At 39.7% G+C, this 16,108-nt stretch overlaps 1 protein-coding gene across 1 annotated transcript; it reads left to right on the forward strand.

The window, feature by feature from the left end:
* The first annotated feature begins 3,972 nt into the window (after positions 1–3,972).
* LOC308121199 (placenta-specific protein 9-like) lies at positions 3,973–13,908 on the forward strand. Its single transcript, XM_080482312.1, has 3 exons — positions 3,973–4,303; positions 12,609–12,700; positions 13,096–13,908. Exons 1-3 carry the CDS (start codon positions 4,237–4,239, stop codon positions 13,240–13,242), a joined length of 306 nt encoding a protein of 101 aa, XP_080338438.1. The 5' UTR covers positions 3,973–4,236; the 3' UTR covers positions 13,243–13,908.
* Positions 13,909–16,108: the final 2,200 nt, after the last annotated feature.

Here is a 16,108-nt window from a genome sequence, read left to right on the forward strand (position 1 = left end):
TACACCACACTGTCAGTGGAATAAGTCATTGTTGACAGATGACAGAGTTGCTCTCTGTTTGGGATTTAACCACAGTCATTGAACAAAGTCTACATTTACTACACCATCATCTGCATAGGTGGAGTTGACAGTTAAGACAGTTAGAATTTTTATGTTGTACTGTTTTCTGTGTGGCTGTATTATAAAAAAAAAAAAAAAAAACAGCATCAATGTGGCAGAGAGGTGAGGCAGCACACCTGATTCTCATCAGGTGCTTCATCACCTCTCCGCCCATAAAGGAGGAGCGACCCAGAGACACGAAATGACAGGTGGGAGACGCAGACAGTGCTGTGTCTGTGTCTGTGTCTGTGTCTGTGTCGGCGTGGGCTTTGGGTTTTGTTTTAGTTGATTAAAAAGTGGTTAACTGGAACTCTTAACTCCGTGCCACTGTGGGTGAACCCGACGGTGGCGTGCTCGACCGCCACAATCAACTAGTGGCTTGACCATGAAGTTCCAACATTATTCACACATTGAGAAATATATCGGTACAGAAAATTGCTGAATTAGAATTAATGACCGAAAAAGCTAAAGCTAAAATTTCTCATTCATGAGAACAATATCACAGGTGATGTAACAGTAGTTCACAATGACAGTCCAGTGTGTGGCCCATGTATCCATCCACCCCCTCCTCCTCCAACTCAACACTATTTTTTCTCCATAAATAATCATAGCTACAATCATTTAAAGTAATGTCTGCTGCTTAAGAATATAGCTTTATAGAGGTTTTTCCACATCCAGATGCAATTTCACGTCAAGTGAATAAATGAGAAGGTCTTTCATTAAATGTTAAAACTTAAAATTTCTCCCCTCTGTGATGTTTAGCGTGTCAAATTTATTCCGACAGCATGAAATCATTGTTCTTCTTCTTGCGTTGCCTCTTTTTGAATTTTTTTTTCTTTAAGGGTGAAGGAGCTTTTCTAACTTTGATTAAATTTTTTTTAAATAAATCTGATTTAAAGCTGCAACGGAGAGAAACATGACATTAACTAACTTTCTGCTCATGTCCTTAACCTGTGCATGTATCTCTAATATAACAGAGCGGTCTCTCTTCATTGTACTGAGCTGAACAGCCTCACTTACTTTTGTTTTTCTGCTGCTTAACCTGTAGATCTGCTTAAGGCGACCAGACGAGTGAGCAGGAGGAGGGAGGGAGGGTGAAGGCAGCCAGGCTTAATGAAGATAACCACATTTTTACTATACGTAACCATCAAGGCTGTTTGTGTGGGAAGGTGTGTGAGTCACACAGGCAGAGCAGAGACAGCCGAAGGAGTCAATCCAGCAGGAATAACAGGAACCAATCAATGCCATTATAAAGGGCATTCTCTGTGCCTGAATTGATTTTTGATTTTTCTCAGACTTCCTGCTCAACACACACAAACACATTAAAAAAAAATAAAAAATACAAGCTGATTTTCTCAGAAAGAACACGGCAGCTCCGGCTTCTTCTGATAAGCCGAGGATCTTTATCAGAAAATAAAGCTTGATGGAGCTGAAGCAAATATATCGACTTTAATCTCACTCGAGGCGCCGACAGAAAGGAGCTGTGTGTGTCTGAAAGTGATGCAACAGAAGGAAACGCAGTAACAAAACCAGGTATCAATGCAACTATTAAATCCATCTTTTACAAACACAACATAAGGCTATATATGACATATTTTACACTGTAAACAATGAGCAACATGGAGCAGCTTAAATTAGTGGGGCGGGTCACCAGCTGAGGGCGCCAGAGAGCTTCACGTATCTGAATAAATCCTGATTTAAAAACAAATTTTTAGGTTTACAGGACCAATAGCATCATTAAAACATATATTGTTCTGGCTAAATTTGTTGTGGGTCAGGAATTAAAATCATAAACTAGCTGACAAAAACCATCAGAGATGCAGACTATATATAAAGACTTAACAGATATTTCAATTTCAAAGCCTTTAAAAGAGCCTTTTAATTTCCTTTTTGATCTCCTCTTGACATTAATATCTTGTGAAATCGTAACGAAGATTACAAAATCGGACATTTACCTACTCAGCACCCCGTCGTCCAAACACTCTTCACATGTTTAAACTTCTGCTAAAATTTCATACATTAGGATGAAAAAATGTAAAGCAGACACATTTCCTAAAGAATAATACTCAATATTTTACTTTAGTTTTCTGGTATAACATGAAAGATTTATGCAACAGTTTGAAAAGAAAGATTTGCAAAATACAAACTAAAAGTAGTCCGAATTAAATAATCTCTTTGAATGTGGTTCTCTTGTTTTTTAAGCACTTTTCTCTGCATCACAATGCTTCAGTCTTCAGAAGAAAGTCTGATTGTTTTGTCGACTGTAAACGTGACATGAACCATGTCCAGCTTTGAAATGTATTTAGCAAAGTGAAACGTTTCATTAAACCAAAACTAAACCTGTTCCTTTCACTTCGTCTCATATACAAATGCAAGTACCTTCTTCTGTTTAAACAAATGAATCTATAATGACGTCACAGAAATGCTGCTTTTATTGATATTTTTTTAGTTTTATAATTATATTTGATCACAACTCTATTTGAATGGGAAAAAATGGAATGTTGGACAGTATGTGAGTGTATGGAATGAAATGCCATGATTTTTGGCCTTCCACTAAACCACTTTGTAAGATTTTTTTTTTTAGTTATATACACCTCAACCTGTATAAACCAGGGGTCTGCAAGCGACGGCTCTAGTAGTGGCCCCATCAAGCTTTCAGAATATATAATGTAAATAAACGTTTGTTTTCATTTTATTTACACTCCACGCTGATTTTCAAAGAATGGTTTAATCTCCAGGCTAAAAACTGTGGTCAAAAAAAATATAAAAGAAAAGAAAAAATGGGGAAAAGAAAAAAAACTGAAGAAGAAAAAAATGGAAAAACATGAAAAGGAAGAAAAATAGAAAAAGTGGGGTAAAAAAAAGAGGAAGAATGAGAAAAAGGAAAAAAAATTCCAAGGAAAAAATGAAGATAAATGTTAGGAAACACAGAGCTGCTGTAAACAGGTTATGGATTTGGTTATGAAGGTTAGACCTCTGGTCTAAACTATATCTGAGATAACCGTAAAGATCAATACAGGGAATGAAAACCTGTGTATGCTTCTTTGGACGGCGGTCAAGAAAACCATCCCGCCTTATGATTGGCTCGAGACCGAACCACAATAAACACTTAAAGGTGTTTTCATGAAGGAGAAACTCTCCGACAAACTGAAAATCCATAAAAAAAAATCCATAAAAACAGGGACAACTTGTTCACGCAAGGAGAAAACATCAACAAAGAAAGGACTCGACAGCTACCTGACATGAACAGAACTTAATTTACTGTATTTTCCAGACTGTTATTCACACTTTCAGTGGCTTGGCTGATCATTCACCTTATATTTAGAAGCAACTTACGTATTAAAATAGACTGGTTGATACTATCTGGGACCACTAGATGTCACTGTATGACAACAGAAAGCTGCTACAAAAAAACCCCTCAATTATTACACAAGAAAAATGTTTCTACACAGCAAATTTTAAAGTAAAAAATATAAAATATGCAGCAGTAAAAGGGAACAGGGGATCAGAAAGAGTTCAAGGTGTCTGAGAGACTTTTGAGGGACAGAAGAAAAGCAGAGAAACTGTTACTACGATGAAGAAAACAAAGAATCGTGGGCTAAAGGCAGGACAGTCAGAACTGCAGGAAGAAATTTACAGATTGTCGTGTAGATTGTAACTATTTATGCTTCATTTTATAAACAGATGTCACTTATAGTCCAAAATATATCGTAATTTCTTGCTTTTAACTTTCTTGTTCTCTTGTTTTATCCAGTTCAGAGACTCAAAATGCTGAAGCCTGGAGTGTTGGGGTTTGTTTTTTTTAGTGTGTCTGTGTGGTTGACTCAAGCCAAGAAGTGAGTCCCCTCCCACCTCCTCCTCCTCCTCCTCCTCCTCCTCCCAGATCCCGAGCTTTTGGTCCCGCATCTAATGTTTTCACTAGGAAACTAGATGCAACCAAGTCAGGGAGGGACGGATTAGAGAGCGAGAGAGCGAGCAAGGAACAGGAGGCAGAGATTCTTCTCAGTTTCTTCGTCTTGTTTTGGATTAAAGAAGAATCTTTGGAGGCCATAACTCTTCCAGATCCTTTTCCCTCTCGGGCGTGTGTGTGTGTGTGTGTGTGTGTGAGCTTCATTCAGCCTTTCGCCAGGTCTCGCCATGATCCGACCCTCCTCCTCCTCCTCAGTTGGACTCCTCCTCCTCTTGATTGGCTACGCTGCTGCAGGTAAGAGATGAAGATGGAAGGTCAGAGGTCAGAAAGCAAGAGAGAGTGGACACACAGGATCAGTGTGGAGGTGATAAAGCAAGTAGAACTATGGGACAATGTCCATTATCACGCTTTACATGGTATATTAGATATTCAATGGACGTGTTTGACACAATACAAGGGTGTGTGTGTGTGTCTGTAAATGTGTGTCTCAAGCGTCTTGCCAGCACATCTGTTCCGAATTTGCTTGCAGCTCTGGCTACACTTAATCCAGTACACTGTCAGCGTAGTTTCAAACAACCACCTCATCCATCGTGTTCGTCCGCCTGCCTCCATACCAGCGTCTTCAGCTGTGTTTACCAGCGCCGCTCCAAATCCAACGGAAAACTCACACAAAACATGGGCCAGTCCCCCAGACTCGTCCCCCCAGTGTGAATTACACTGACTTCATACTGCAAGAATGATGCAGACAGACTTAACACTCACTCACACACACACACACACACACACACACACACACACACACACACACACACACACACACACACACACACACACACACACACACACACACACACACACACACACACACACACTGAACAGCTTGTTTTACCCAGCAAAGAGCAGAATGTTCACGTTGCGGTGATGTTCTCGCTTTCAAAAAAAAGCTTCTTAAAGATTCGCAAAACAAAAAGGAAATGGAAAAGACTGGAAAAGTACAAAATTACAAAAAAAAAAAAAAAAAGTGTGTTTTGGCTTGAAGGAAATGTGATTGTCAATTGTACAAACAGGTTTAACAGCAGGAAACAAAACCAAGGGAAATGTGCAAACAGTTGGATTCTATTTTTTTTGTTGGTGGAGAGGAAATAGTTGATGGGAGTGCAGTTTATTTGATCCTTGGGTGGACTGAGTGTAGGAAAAATATTGGTTTGCATTTGTGGTAAAGTCAGTCATTAATCGTGTCATGTAAACTTCAATAGGATCAGATTGGGAGGATCTGATTGGATCAGGAGAGGTGGTGAACTCCTCATCGGTGTCCAAGTCAATGATACGTAAGGTTGCTTTGCCTCAGACCTCAGGCCAGGTAGCGGGGGGGTGGGGGGGTGGCCAAGGCAAAGCAATCGGACAACGTTACCATTTCAGAATCTGAAGGAGTAGAATGACTTTTTGGTGTTTCAGTTTCCAAAATAACCCAACAAGCTTGATCGGTCTCGTTGACAAATCCATTTTTGATACTGGCGGGTGAAGCTGGATGTGGATTCATGTTCCTGCCTCACAAACGTTAAATATCACAGTGCAAAGCATCATGGGACTGATCCATGATGTTCTTTATTCTATATAAACATGCACATCAGTCTGACCGCTTTATTCAGTGTTTCGTTAAATCTCTCATTCCAGAAGAATTCAATGAGACTGACAAAAGTGATGGCAGGTAATCCAGCATTCGCATTGAAAGAGTTATATTAGAGACGACATAGAAATGAAAGGCATTAGAAGTTGAACTCATTTCAGGTGGGTCATTTTTGAAGTCGAGTTCATGATTAACAGCTTGAAAAGTGAGCTGGTGTGTTTTTACCAAAGACAGTTTGTCTTCAGAAGTGGGGTTTTTTATTTTTTATTTTTTTAAGGAATCCTTTGAAAGTGGCTGAAGCGTTTCTTGAAAACTAAAGAAGTCAGTTGAAATCAGCAGTCTGTTGCAGTCTTTCAACAGAAAGTTAAAGTTGTTAAAGTTATTGGAAGCAGTTGAAGTGCCTGTAGCACAAGTATAAAATATAAACGCCAATTGATGTAGATGCATTGAATATAAGTGTGGTGTCCCTTGATTAAAAAAAAAATAAAAAATCTTTAACTTGTGCAGGCTTCAGGGAGCCACTGAGCCGACGGGCAAGATCTCACATCTTATGGATCATTTGATCGAAAGCAGATCAACTGGAACCCAGATGTCTGCAGATGGGTCAGTGCATGCTGGAAAGCATGAAGCTGAAGAATTTAAAGTGATAGAACGATCATTTAAAAAAACATATGAGCCACTGGTTAACGTGCTGTTTGGTGGGTTGATGCGGCTGAAGCTTTCACAGAATTAACATGTCGATAAAGAAAAGTTGCAAGATGATAAATGTTGAATGCGCTTCTCAGCGAGTTAAAAATGATTATAAGATTGTTTCAAAGAAAAATAGACTTTAATCAAACCAGTTAAACAGCTTGAGAAAGTTAGAACCGTTAGAAACGGCTGGAAAGGTTAAAAACATTCATCAAACTAAAATAGAAAACTAACCAAAATGACTAAAACTGCTAAATCCACTAAAACAGCAAAACAAATAAAGTAATTTGATCATATTTTTTAATTATTGTTCTGAAATATCATGAATTAATCATGTGCTATGTTGTTTATTTTATGTAGAGCAAAACTGTAAATACACATTTGTGTTAATGCAAATCAAACTCTTCATACAAAAATTACATTTCAGAACTTTCATTGTCTTTGTAGCCAATAGAAAAGATATTAACACTGGTGAGATAAAAAAATAAATAAAAAGGCCATGATGGGAGTAAGAATCATCTACATTCAAATCATTGAGTGATCTAAGCTATGATACTTTCTACATTTTTGCAGTACCAAAAGTACTATAGTCTGTGTAGGAAAAAAAACAAACCCTCATCTTTTTAAAATTTTAATTTGATTTGAGACTTTTAACATGTTCACTGAATAATGAATTTCAGAAAAAAAATTGCTTGTTAAAAAAACATGAACATTTAATCGTGCTTCAAATGAATGAATAAACATGATTTATTTGTGTTAACATGTGTAAGTTTATTTTGTGAATTTAGCACTTGATTGATTGTGAATGATTTATTAAAAAGCCACAAATGAATGAGAGAATTTTTTTTTCAGAAGCTTTAGTCACTCGTTCTGTTGTCAACCAGCATGCGGGAGAAAACTGGTCCACTGGAGGGACCGAAACAACACGATGACATTACCCAGTGTAAAACTGCCAAGGAAACACTGATTGGAATATTTGATTAAACGTAAATACTCCTGCCGATTGTGTCCACACTGGGTCGCACTGTTTCTGTAACATTAGGTCGTTTAATGACAAATACAAACAATTGGGCCCCGTTTAAACGTTTCAAGTAAAAACGCTTTTTTTGTTGTTCATTTCCAAAAAGTTTCCTATTTCCACAGTAACGTTTTGAAAATGATGTTGTTTACGCAAAAACAATGTAGTCAGCATGTTGAGCCACTAGTTGGCGCTGTTGGTTGTTTTTGTGATTGTAACCACAAACTCGGCTGTTAATGTCGTAAACATTAACAGCAGCGAGCACACGGACATTCGTATTGACAGAGGCCGCCATTGTTGTTGTCTATCTACTCATGCATGTGCAGTAGTCGTGTTTCCATGGAGACGGAGTTGGAGCGTTTCCAAAAAGTTGTGTTCTCAGGGGCTCTGAGCACCGGTGTCGTGTAAACCGAGGCCCAAAATGCAACAGAAGGTTTTGTTTTCACCTAAAAATGTTAAAAAAAAAGCTTTCTTAAGTAGTCGATGCGAATGTCTTTGTGCTTTGTTCTTTCAAATAACAGTGCTCTTTCTCTTGCTTCTATTTTACACGAGCAGTGCTCAGTTCCATTATGTTTACTTCTACAGTTTTCATGAGCAGCATTTTCAGAAGCAGTAGTTCGACGACTATAATTGTTTTGTGTATCTGACTTCTATCATGTGGTCACCATGTAGTAGCCCGAGTTGTTGATAAAGATGTACGCCCCTTCTGCCATCTTCTTTTCCATATTGTTCCTGTTGTGATTACATGGAGGTGCAGCAGAGCAGCCAACATGTTTCCAGCCTCCAAACAGTCGCAGTCATTCTTTCTCCAGTGTGCAAACATGCACGTTGCCAATGTTATTGGCAGGAGACCGAGCCGAGTGCCAAGATGGGCTTGCTGTACACCGATCACACTGATCCTGTTGGCTTGCCAGAGCTCCGTCTGGATCAACCGTGTTGTTGTGCGCCGACGCTCTGACCCACACTGACTCCCGCTCTCAGTTCCAGAGGCAGAGATTGTGTGAACTGCACGCACACTCACGCCCGGTCGTTCACCTCCGTCCCCCGGGTGGAAGAGGTCAGCCGACTCATGGGATCTGTGCTCGCTTTATCCCGTGGTGTGTTTCATTTTTTTGGTTGGAGGCTGACGTGATTCTGATTTGTGAGGCTCTTGGACCGGCGTTTCACAAAAAGCACACAGACTAGAACAAAGGCCTGCTGGCTTAAATCAGTCCACCGTCATCAAACATCCACAGCCAGTTGGTGACTTTGCATCATTAATTGTGCCTGCAGCTTGTTGTAAACCTTCGACCGTCAGCTTTCTGGAAGTAAACCTCCTCCCCTATCCTCCCCCATCCCTCTGCGTGTTGTTGTGAAATGTGACAATAAAGGAGGCGGGGACGAGGAGGCCTCTCTTATAAATCTACACCCGATTCTGGAGTTTGAAATCTGACGTTTGGGGAAATAGCCAATGACAATTCATCTATCAATGCTAAGTCGAGGCAAGTTTTGCAAACCTGAGTAAACTCAACAAGTAATGCAGTAGATAACTGTACACTCTTAGAATGAGGGTGTTGAATATATGGGCCTAGGGTCCAAAACTCCTCCACAGGGTCCAATTCAGCCCACAGGATGAGTGTGTAAAAGTGTGGAAAAAAAAAAACAATGATAGAGAAACACACTGACTGGAAGTTTCATTAAATTTAACTGCTGTTGCTAATTTATGAAGCAAGGATTTTGGTGTTTTAATGAAAGAAATGGAAATAGCACAGCAGTGAGACTGCAGCTGAAGGATCAGTAGTGCAGCGGTGAAAAGATCCCCGAGTAATTGTGAAGCATCAGCAGCAGCATCAGAGACACACTGTGAAGGTTGGTTTGTAAAAATATGCATGCTGAAGGCTGCAAAATGCTGCAGAAAATCGACTGTGAATCTCTGGAGGTTCCCACATATAAAAATGGGCACAAACTTGGTATTTGAAAGCTGATTTCCTGAGAAGTGAGTCGGAGAGACGCTCAAAATAAAACCTATGTTCAGTTTAGGGCTTATGGGGGTGATGGATATAGGACATCGGCCGTGTTTCCCAGATTGTGAAAGATTTAGGTCGTTCACGTTTACGAGTTCACGTTGTTTATATGTTGTGTAAACTGGTTCGCCATCAGTTATGATGATGGGAGGCTTTTCCTCAGCTGGCTCCCCGCGACTTTTATTTGTGGACTTTACCATAAGATTATTTTCACTGCTGTGCATCAAACTCTGTCTTAGTGACGGATCTTCTTCCTCTATTGAAAGTCTGATGTGTGTACCTTCCATCGATCCGTCCTCTCTCCTGGCCTGCTTCCTTCTTGTCCTGGACCTGGCGCCCCTCTGGCCACCATAATGGACTCCTTGAACCGTTCCTCATGTGGTAAAATGAGGGCGGTTCGATGCGGAGGCACGGCCGTCCACGGGAGGACAGTGTGCAGACTGAGATGTGAACATTATTCCCGCTGGCGCAGCGTCAAGGTTTGTTGATTAGGGACAAAGTGACTTGTTAAGCATGGACCCATACAACCTCTTTTAGTTTGACATCTTCAGATGTACACACTGCAGCCACATTAGAGTAATTAATCATTGCATCATTACTGTGTCTTTCATTATTTGCATAATCAGTGCATGGAAATTGCCTTTCATGCATCCGTGCACCGCAATCGAATCCTTGTGCATCACTTCCTGCAGGACGTAAGACATACGCACCATGAACAAGCTGAAATATTTTTCTCAAATTCTTTAATAAACATACCCAGATTACTAATCCAATATCATTTCAATCATATTTAAATTGCAGAATAAGAATGAGTTGGACTGAAACCTGAACTCTTTGAACTCCATATTGATTACATTGTTGTGTTTACTGACCTTAATTTACATTCATCTATTAACAAAGGCCTTTTATATATTAATAATCCAATGGAAGGGCTGATGCATACAGACACACTGTCTTCTCCTTCAAAAATGGAGAATTTCCCGACAGCAGGAATTTTATTCGAGAGAACCATATTGACAACAGGAGGCACATTGACTCCTGACGCTACTCAAAATAACTGTTAAGTCTTTATATTTAGTCTCAAACTGCCACAACGATTGCACTCATTTTTTCTTTGCTTATTACGCTTATTTTGCAATTTCGTCTTGTCTCCACTATACTTGTAATAAAATCAGTCATTCAAAGTTTCATGCTCCATTAATTCAGTTATTTTCATGATTTCTACTCGGGACCAATGCAAAAAGTCTACATTCCATTTTAAAAGTTAGAAAATGATGACTAGATTAGGGGGAAAGTATCCATAAATGCAAATTCCTATTTTTGGGAAAATAAATGGGGAATCCCAGAAAACATTGACACAACTTTTTTTCCAGTGGATCTGGTGAAATGAGCTGCTGTGATGCGTCTGAACCAAACCACAGTCTGTGTTTATCCAGCAGCGGACTGGGAGCCAGAGCCTTTTTGTTCTCAGGTGAATCGCTTCCACCAGCTCGCCCTTTTGTCCCCAGTGTGCAGAGAAAAAACTTCTGGGAGAGGATAAGAAACTGTAATGTGGGCAGGGGCGTTATGGAGGGAATGGCTGGGGGAAAAAAAACAACTAGAATTGTTGCAGAATACAAAACATGTTAGAAAGAGACGGAGGTTACCAGCTTATGCCTGCTGGAAAGAAAACTTCAAATGAGTGCCAAAGCATTTTTGTTCAAATAAACCCCCGAACTCTATCCTTGTTTGGTTCCTGGTGAGCTGCCCCGAGGAACGATCCTGACACAGCTCTCTCTCTCCAGAGCAGCAACCCGACACTGCTTCAGTCCTGCTGAAGCTCACCAGCGACGTACGCCGCCGGGCTCCGGCTGTCCTCGAGCTCCCTGAACGCTCCCCCCCGCTGCCAGCAGTCAGTCAATGGATGAGACGATCGCTCATTTATAAAGTATAAGTACCGTCAGTGGGTGTCTGGCCCGCCGCCACTAAGAAGGTGTTAGAAAATGGGAGCCGAGCCCCGCCAGCAAACGGCGGGCTTCCTCTCAAATCTGCAGGCTTCAAAGAGAAACAGATAATTGGAAGCACAAGTGTGAGGAGGAAGCGGCAGGAACAATGCACGCGGCCCTCCCCGCCGCGCTCCCGTGGATTTACACCAGCGTCGAATGGCTTTATACCCATTTCAGGGCTTACACCAGAGAGGAAGGGCGCTCTGCTGTTGCTATAGCGAGAAAAGTCATGTAATCTCGATCCAATTTAGCTTCATTAGTATAACGTCAACTCAGCGCGGTCGTCTGAGGATATTTTATGAAGTGTGGTGAAGAGAAACCAAACGATTCAACTCTTCATACTTTCAACAAACCGACTTCCCACAGGCAGGAAACGTCTGACCAAAGCACTGGAGACCCGTTCACACGTTTTCAAGTGAGAGCGAAAAACGTTCATTTTGTTTTGGGTGTGTGTTTACACAACAACGGTGCTCGGAGCCACTGAAAACACAACTTTCCGAACACAATGTTTGCCTCCGGAGGGTCATGACTCCCAGTCCATATTCTCCTGGGACTTGGTGGTTTTATAGCTGAGAGTCACCTGTAATGACAATCCAACATGGTCGTCTGTCCGTACGGATGTACACGGACACGCCATAGTTAAATGTTTCCATGTAAACAGACATCAACGCAAAACTTTTCTGAAATGAAAACAAATATTATGCATTTTCACTTGGAACGTAATCCCTTTTACTTCAGTTTGATATTTTATGTCTATTTTACGTCACTTTTTATCCATCTATCTATCTATCTATCTATCTATCTATCTATCTATCTATCTATCTATCTATCTATCTATCTATCTATCTATCTATCTATCTATCTATCTATCTATCTATCTATCTATCTATCTATCTATCTATCTATCTATCTATCTATCATTCTGAATCTATTTGAGTTTTATTTGTGCCTCTTTGTCATAATTTTGCTTCTTTTTGCTGTTTCATGTTTTGTCTTTGTGAGACTTTAGCATTTCGGTGCCATTTGTTTCCATTCTTAGTTCCTGTAGATCTTCTTCCGGCAGACTTGTCCTTACATCGGGAGCTCATTCAGTCATCTTTTATTTAAGTGTACGTCATTTCGCATAAAGTTAAACTCTAGTTACTCCTGCTGTCAATAAGACAATGATGCTGTCACTTATTGTTTAAATGTTAATCTCATGATATACACACATTTTAAATACCTTTTGTAAGAAGCTCCTATTCATTATGTCCAATGATAAATTTTGTGTTTTCAGGACCGGAGCCTGACCTGCAGCCTCGGGCGGTGCATTCTAGCTCCTGTCAGGAGCACACAAATCTTCATGAGCGCCTGGATGTAGTAGAGAAGGTAATGACTCCGAACCCTCTCTCACATTCAGCCCTTCCTCTGCAGTTAACTCCATTATTAAAGGCCTATCCATCTCAGGATGCCCCAAAAAAAAAAAAAAATCCTTCAAATGTCACTTTAAGGAGAAGAAATGGACAATGTTGTGGATCCTCGCTGTCTCACATCCATGTTTTATGAAAAAAAATGAAAGTATATTTTCCCAATAAGCATCCAAAACCTGAACCTTCCCCTCATTTGACAGACTAACTCTGACCTTACCTCACTAGCAGTTTTGGGCAGCTGGTTTATTCATACAATTGTATAATTCATGAGTGATGATTCCATTATTCATACAACAACTTATTAATGTATAATTCATATGTCAACCGTGCACACATGCCTTGTGTCTTCTGCAGAAAGTGGAGGACACAGTTGAGAAGTTGGAGGTTGAGCTCGCTTCTCTTCTGGATGCTGTGGAGTCTCCAGAGTGGCGCCCCCTGTTGGACAGAGCGGGAAAGCCAACCGTGGACATCCTGGAGGATCCGGAGAAGAGAGGCCTCTGATCCTGCATTGCACCAGTCAAATGCTATCTTTTATAGGAAATACGTCTATCGGTGTATTTGATATATCAAAAAGTGTTTATAATAAAAGGAGAGGCAGCTTTTTGCACAGAGCAAAGCATCTCTGCATTATTTACTCAAACTGAGCCTGTGGAGGCTTTGTCTTGTTTCCAGTCTGAGACTCAGTCTTAGATTCTTCCTGCAGTCAGCAGCTCATGTTTACACTGCTCATCTCAAAGGTTTATTCTTTTTGGACTCCTTAGGTAACCCGTTACATGGTGCTTATTGAAAGATTTCATTCCAAAAAGAAAAAAGGCAGCTAGATGGATTAAATTGAATGAATACAATTTCAACACAAAACAATAAAAAATGCTGAATATGCTTGATAATTCCACCTGAGAAAGAAGGAAATAGATACATCCATTACTGTACAGTACCATATGAAAATTTAAAAAGCAAATACTTTTATCAACTTTATTTTGTGGTTTCAGTAATACCTTGTAGGTTAGATGTGGCTGCAACCCTCCAGTTCACGTTAACCACATCATGTTTTTGAGTGCTACTACCTTACAAAAAGCGTTGTTTAAAGATAATAATAAAAAAACTTAAATATGACAGAAGAGATTAATTAGACAAAAGAATAAACACGGGCATCCTGTCATGTACACTAAGTTTAAAGCCTGATTCTTGGAAATCCTGAAAGAAAAAACTACCATCGCAAGGTTTCGCATAACGTTTTATTTTGGTAATGTCAATATTTTTTCCGCAGTCAGGTTGGGAGGAAACAGGAAGACTGCCCTCCACTGAAGAAAGACACACACAGATGAGAAATTTACTGGAAGGAGATTTATTTCTTTATCAAAGCAGTTAAAGCAGCATGTTTGTTTCTTTTTCTTTTCAACACACAGAGCGGTTTCCAGTTGGTACAGTAACAAGGCTTTTTTTTCACCAATTCCCTGTAAAAATCCGGCAGCACGAGTGAAGTGGGATCACGAGGAAAGAAAAAAAACAAAGTGGCGATGGATCGTTTGTTTTCCGAGGAGAATAACGAAGAGCGTTGCTCAGAAAACGACTGAGTAGAAGACATGCTGGTTGCTGGTCAAACACAAGCACAATCCCTTTTTTTTTTTTTTTTCGTTATAGCTTTTATTTATTTTTTTGAAAAACATCTAACAGCCTCCAGAACATTAAAACACATAGAGAAACATGTCGGGAAGGTTGTGCAAAGCACGGTCCAATCAGGAATGATCACCAAAGTCGCAGATTAGCACTGTAAGAGAAGCTACACTTAAACTAACTCAATTATCATCCAATTACAAGTGATTAACATGTAATTACACACTCCTCCGATGCTGTGACAACTGCTTCAATGAGGTTGAGAAGTAACCAATGCTTTCTTTTTCACAAACACATTCGATTTTATTGTTTGTATCGTTACTAATAATCATACTTTATTTTTAAATAACGCAGCGTTTTCCATTAAGGGCAGAACTTGCCCCAGATCCAAATATCCTTCCTCTGCTGCTAAACAATAATGCAAGACTTATTCCACTCATTCACCACGGTACGAGCCTGGTACACTTAGAACGAAGCGTTTTTTAAGACAACCTACAGGATGCAGAGAAGGTACTGCATATCACCAAAAAATAAAGCGATACCATGCCGTCCATTTAACACTGGGATTATACCGTTTGTACAATTTCAAAGTTCACAAAATAAAAATTGTCCGGGAAGAGTCGCGCAGGTCGATCGTACTCTGACTTTGGACTGCGTGGATCATCAGGTGAGAGTCGAGGTATGCAATCACCGGAAAGCTTGTGCATGCACGAATCAGCCGGTAAGGCTCAAGCTCCAGGCTTTGGCAAAAAACAGGCTTATACTGGAAATGTACATGCAGGAAATAAAACCAAAAACTAGAAATTCATTGGATATGTTGGCAGATTTGGCTTTAACTTAAGCGTCTTAATCTAATCATTATGTATACAGTTCAAAAAATAGTAACACTTTCTGGGAAATACATATATTTGCTTTTTTTTTTTTTTTTAGGAAGAGATGATAGCAAATCTGCAGGTAGAGCAGACAGGCAGTTAGTCGAGCTTTATTTTACCAGTTCAAAAACTTTAAATACTGAAGTTTTAAATACAATATTTGGAATGCGAATAAAATAAGATTAACCACATATTTACGAAATTACTACAAGTCAATGGCCAAGATTTCACAATGCATATATATTCTTTCTTTTTTTGCTCAGGCACATTAGCAGCCAATGAGGCTGGTGTCAAACAACAAGATAACTCAAAACCTTACTGAAGGCAAAGCTTGTGTAGGATTCCTAAATATGAAAATTAAAAAGCTTCATGAGCGCCATTAAATTGAGCAGCAAATATTGAAAAAGGCCATGTTGACATAATTACAGAGCTTCCATAATAACTTGTCTGTTTATATATTTGTTTCAATACCTACGACATCAGCTGGAAAAAAATATAGTTTTCTAAAAGCTCCCATCAATCTGACTCATTAAAAAAAAAAGGTTTGCAAAGTGTGAGAAGAAACATAAATTATCACACTTGAGTTCCAGTCAGTAACATCAGAAAGTGGAATATATGTCTAATGGGGTAACTTCAGATGTCCTCAGTTACAGCTCCGACTGGGAAAAATGATGAGTGTAATGAGAATCCTCACACACGGCCGACTGGAAAACGTGATATCATTTGCAGTTGGAAGAGCAATGAAGATGTTCTGAAACCATCATTTTGACTTAATTGGATGAAGTTGTTAGAACGTAAAACCAGTTTGCTGTACAAACCAGCCTCACTGCACCATCAGGTTATGTGCTGAGCTGAATAATAATCTATCAGCTGAGCTGTCA

Source organism: Lipophrys pholis, assembly GCF_963383615.2.
Source record: "Lipophrys pholis genome assembly, chromosome: 15".
In the NCBI taxonomy this organism is placed as follows: Eukaryota; Metazoa; Chordata; class Actinopteri; order Blenniiformes; family Blenniidae; genus Lipophrys; species Lipophrys pholis.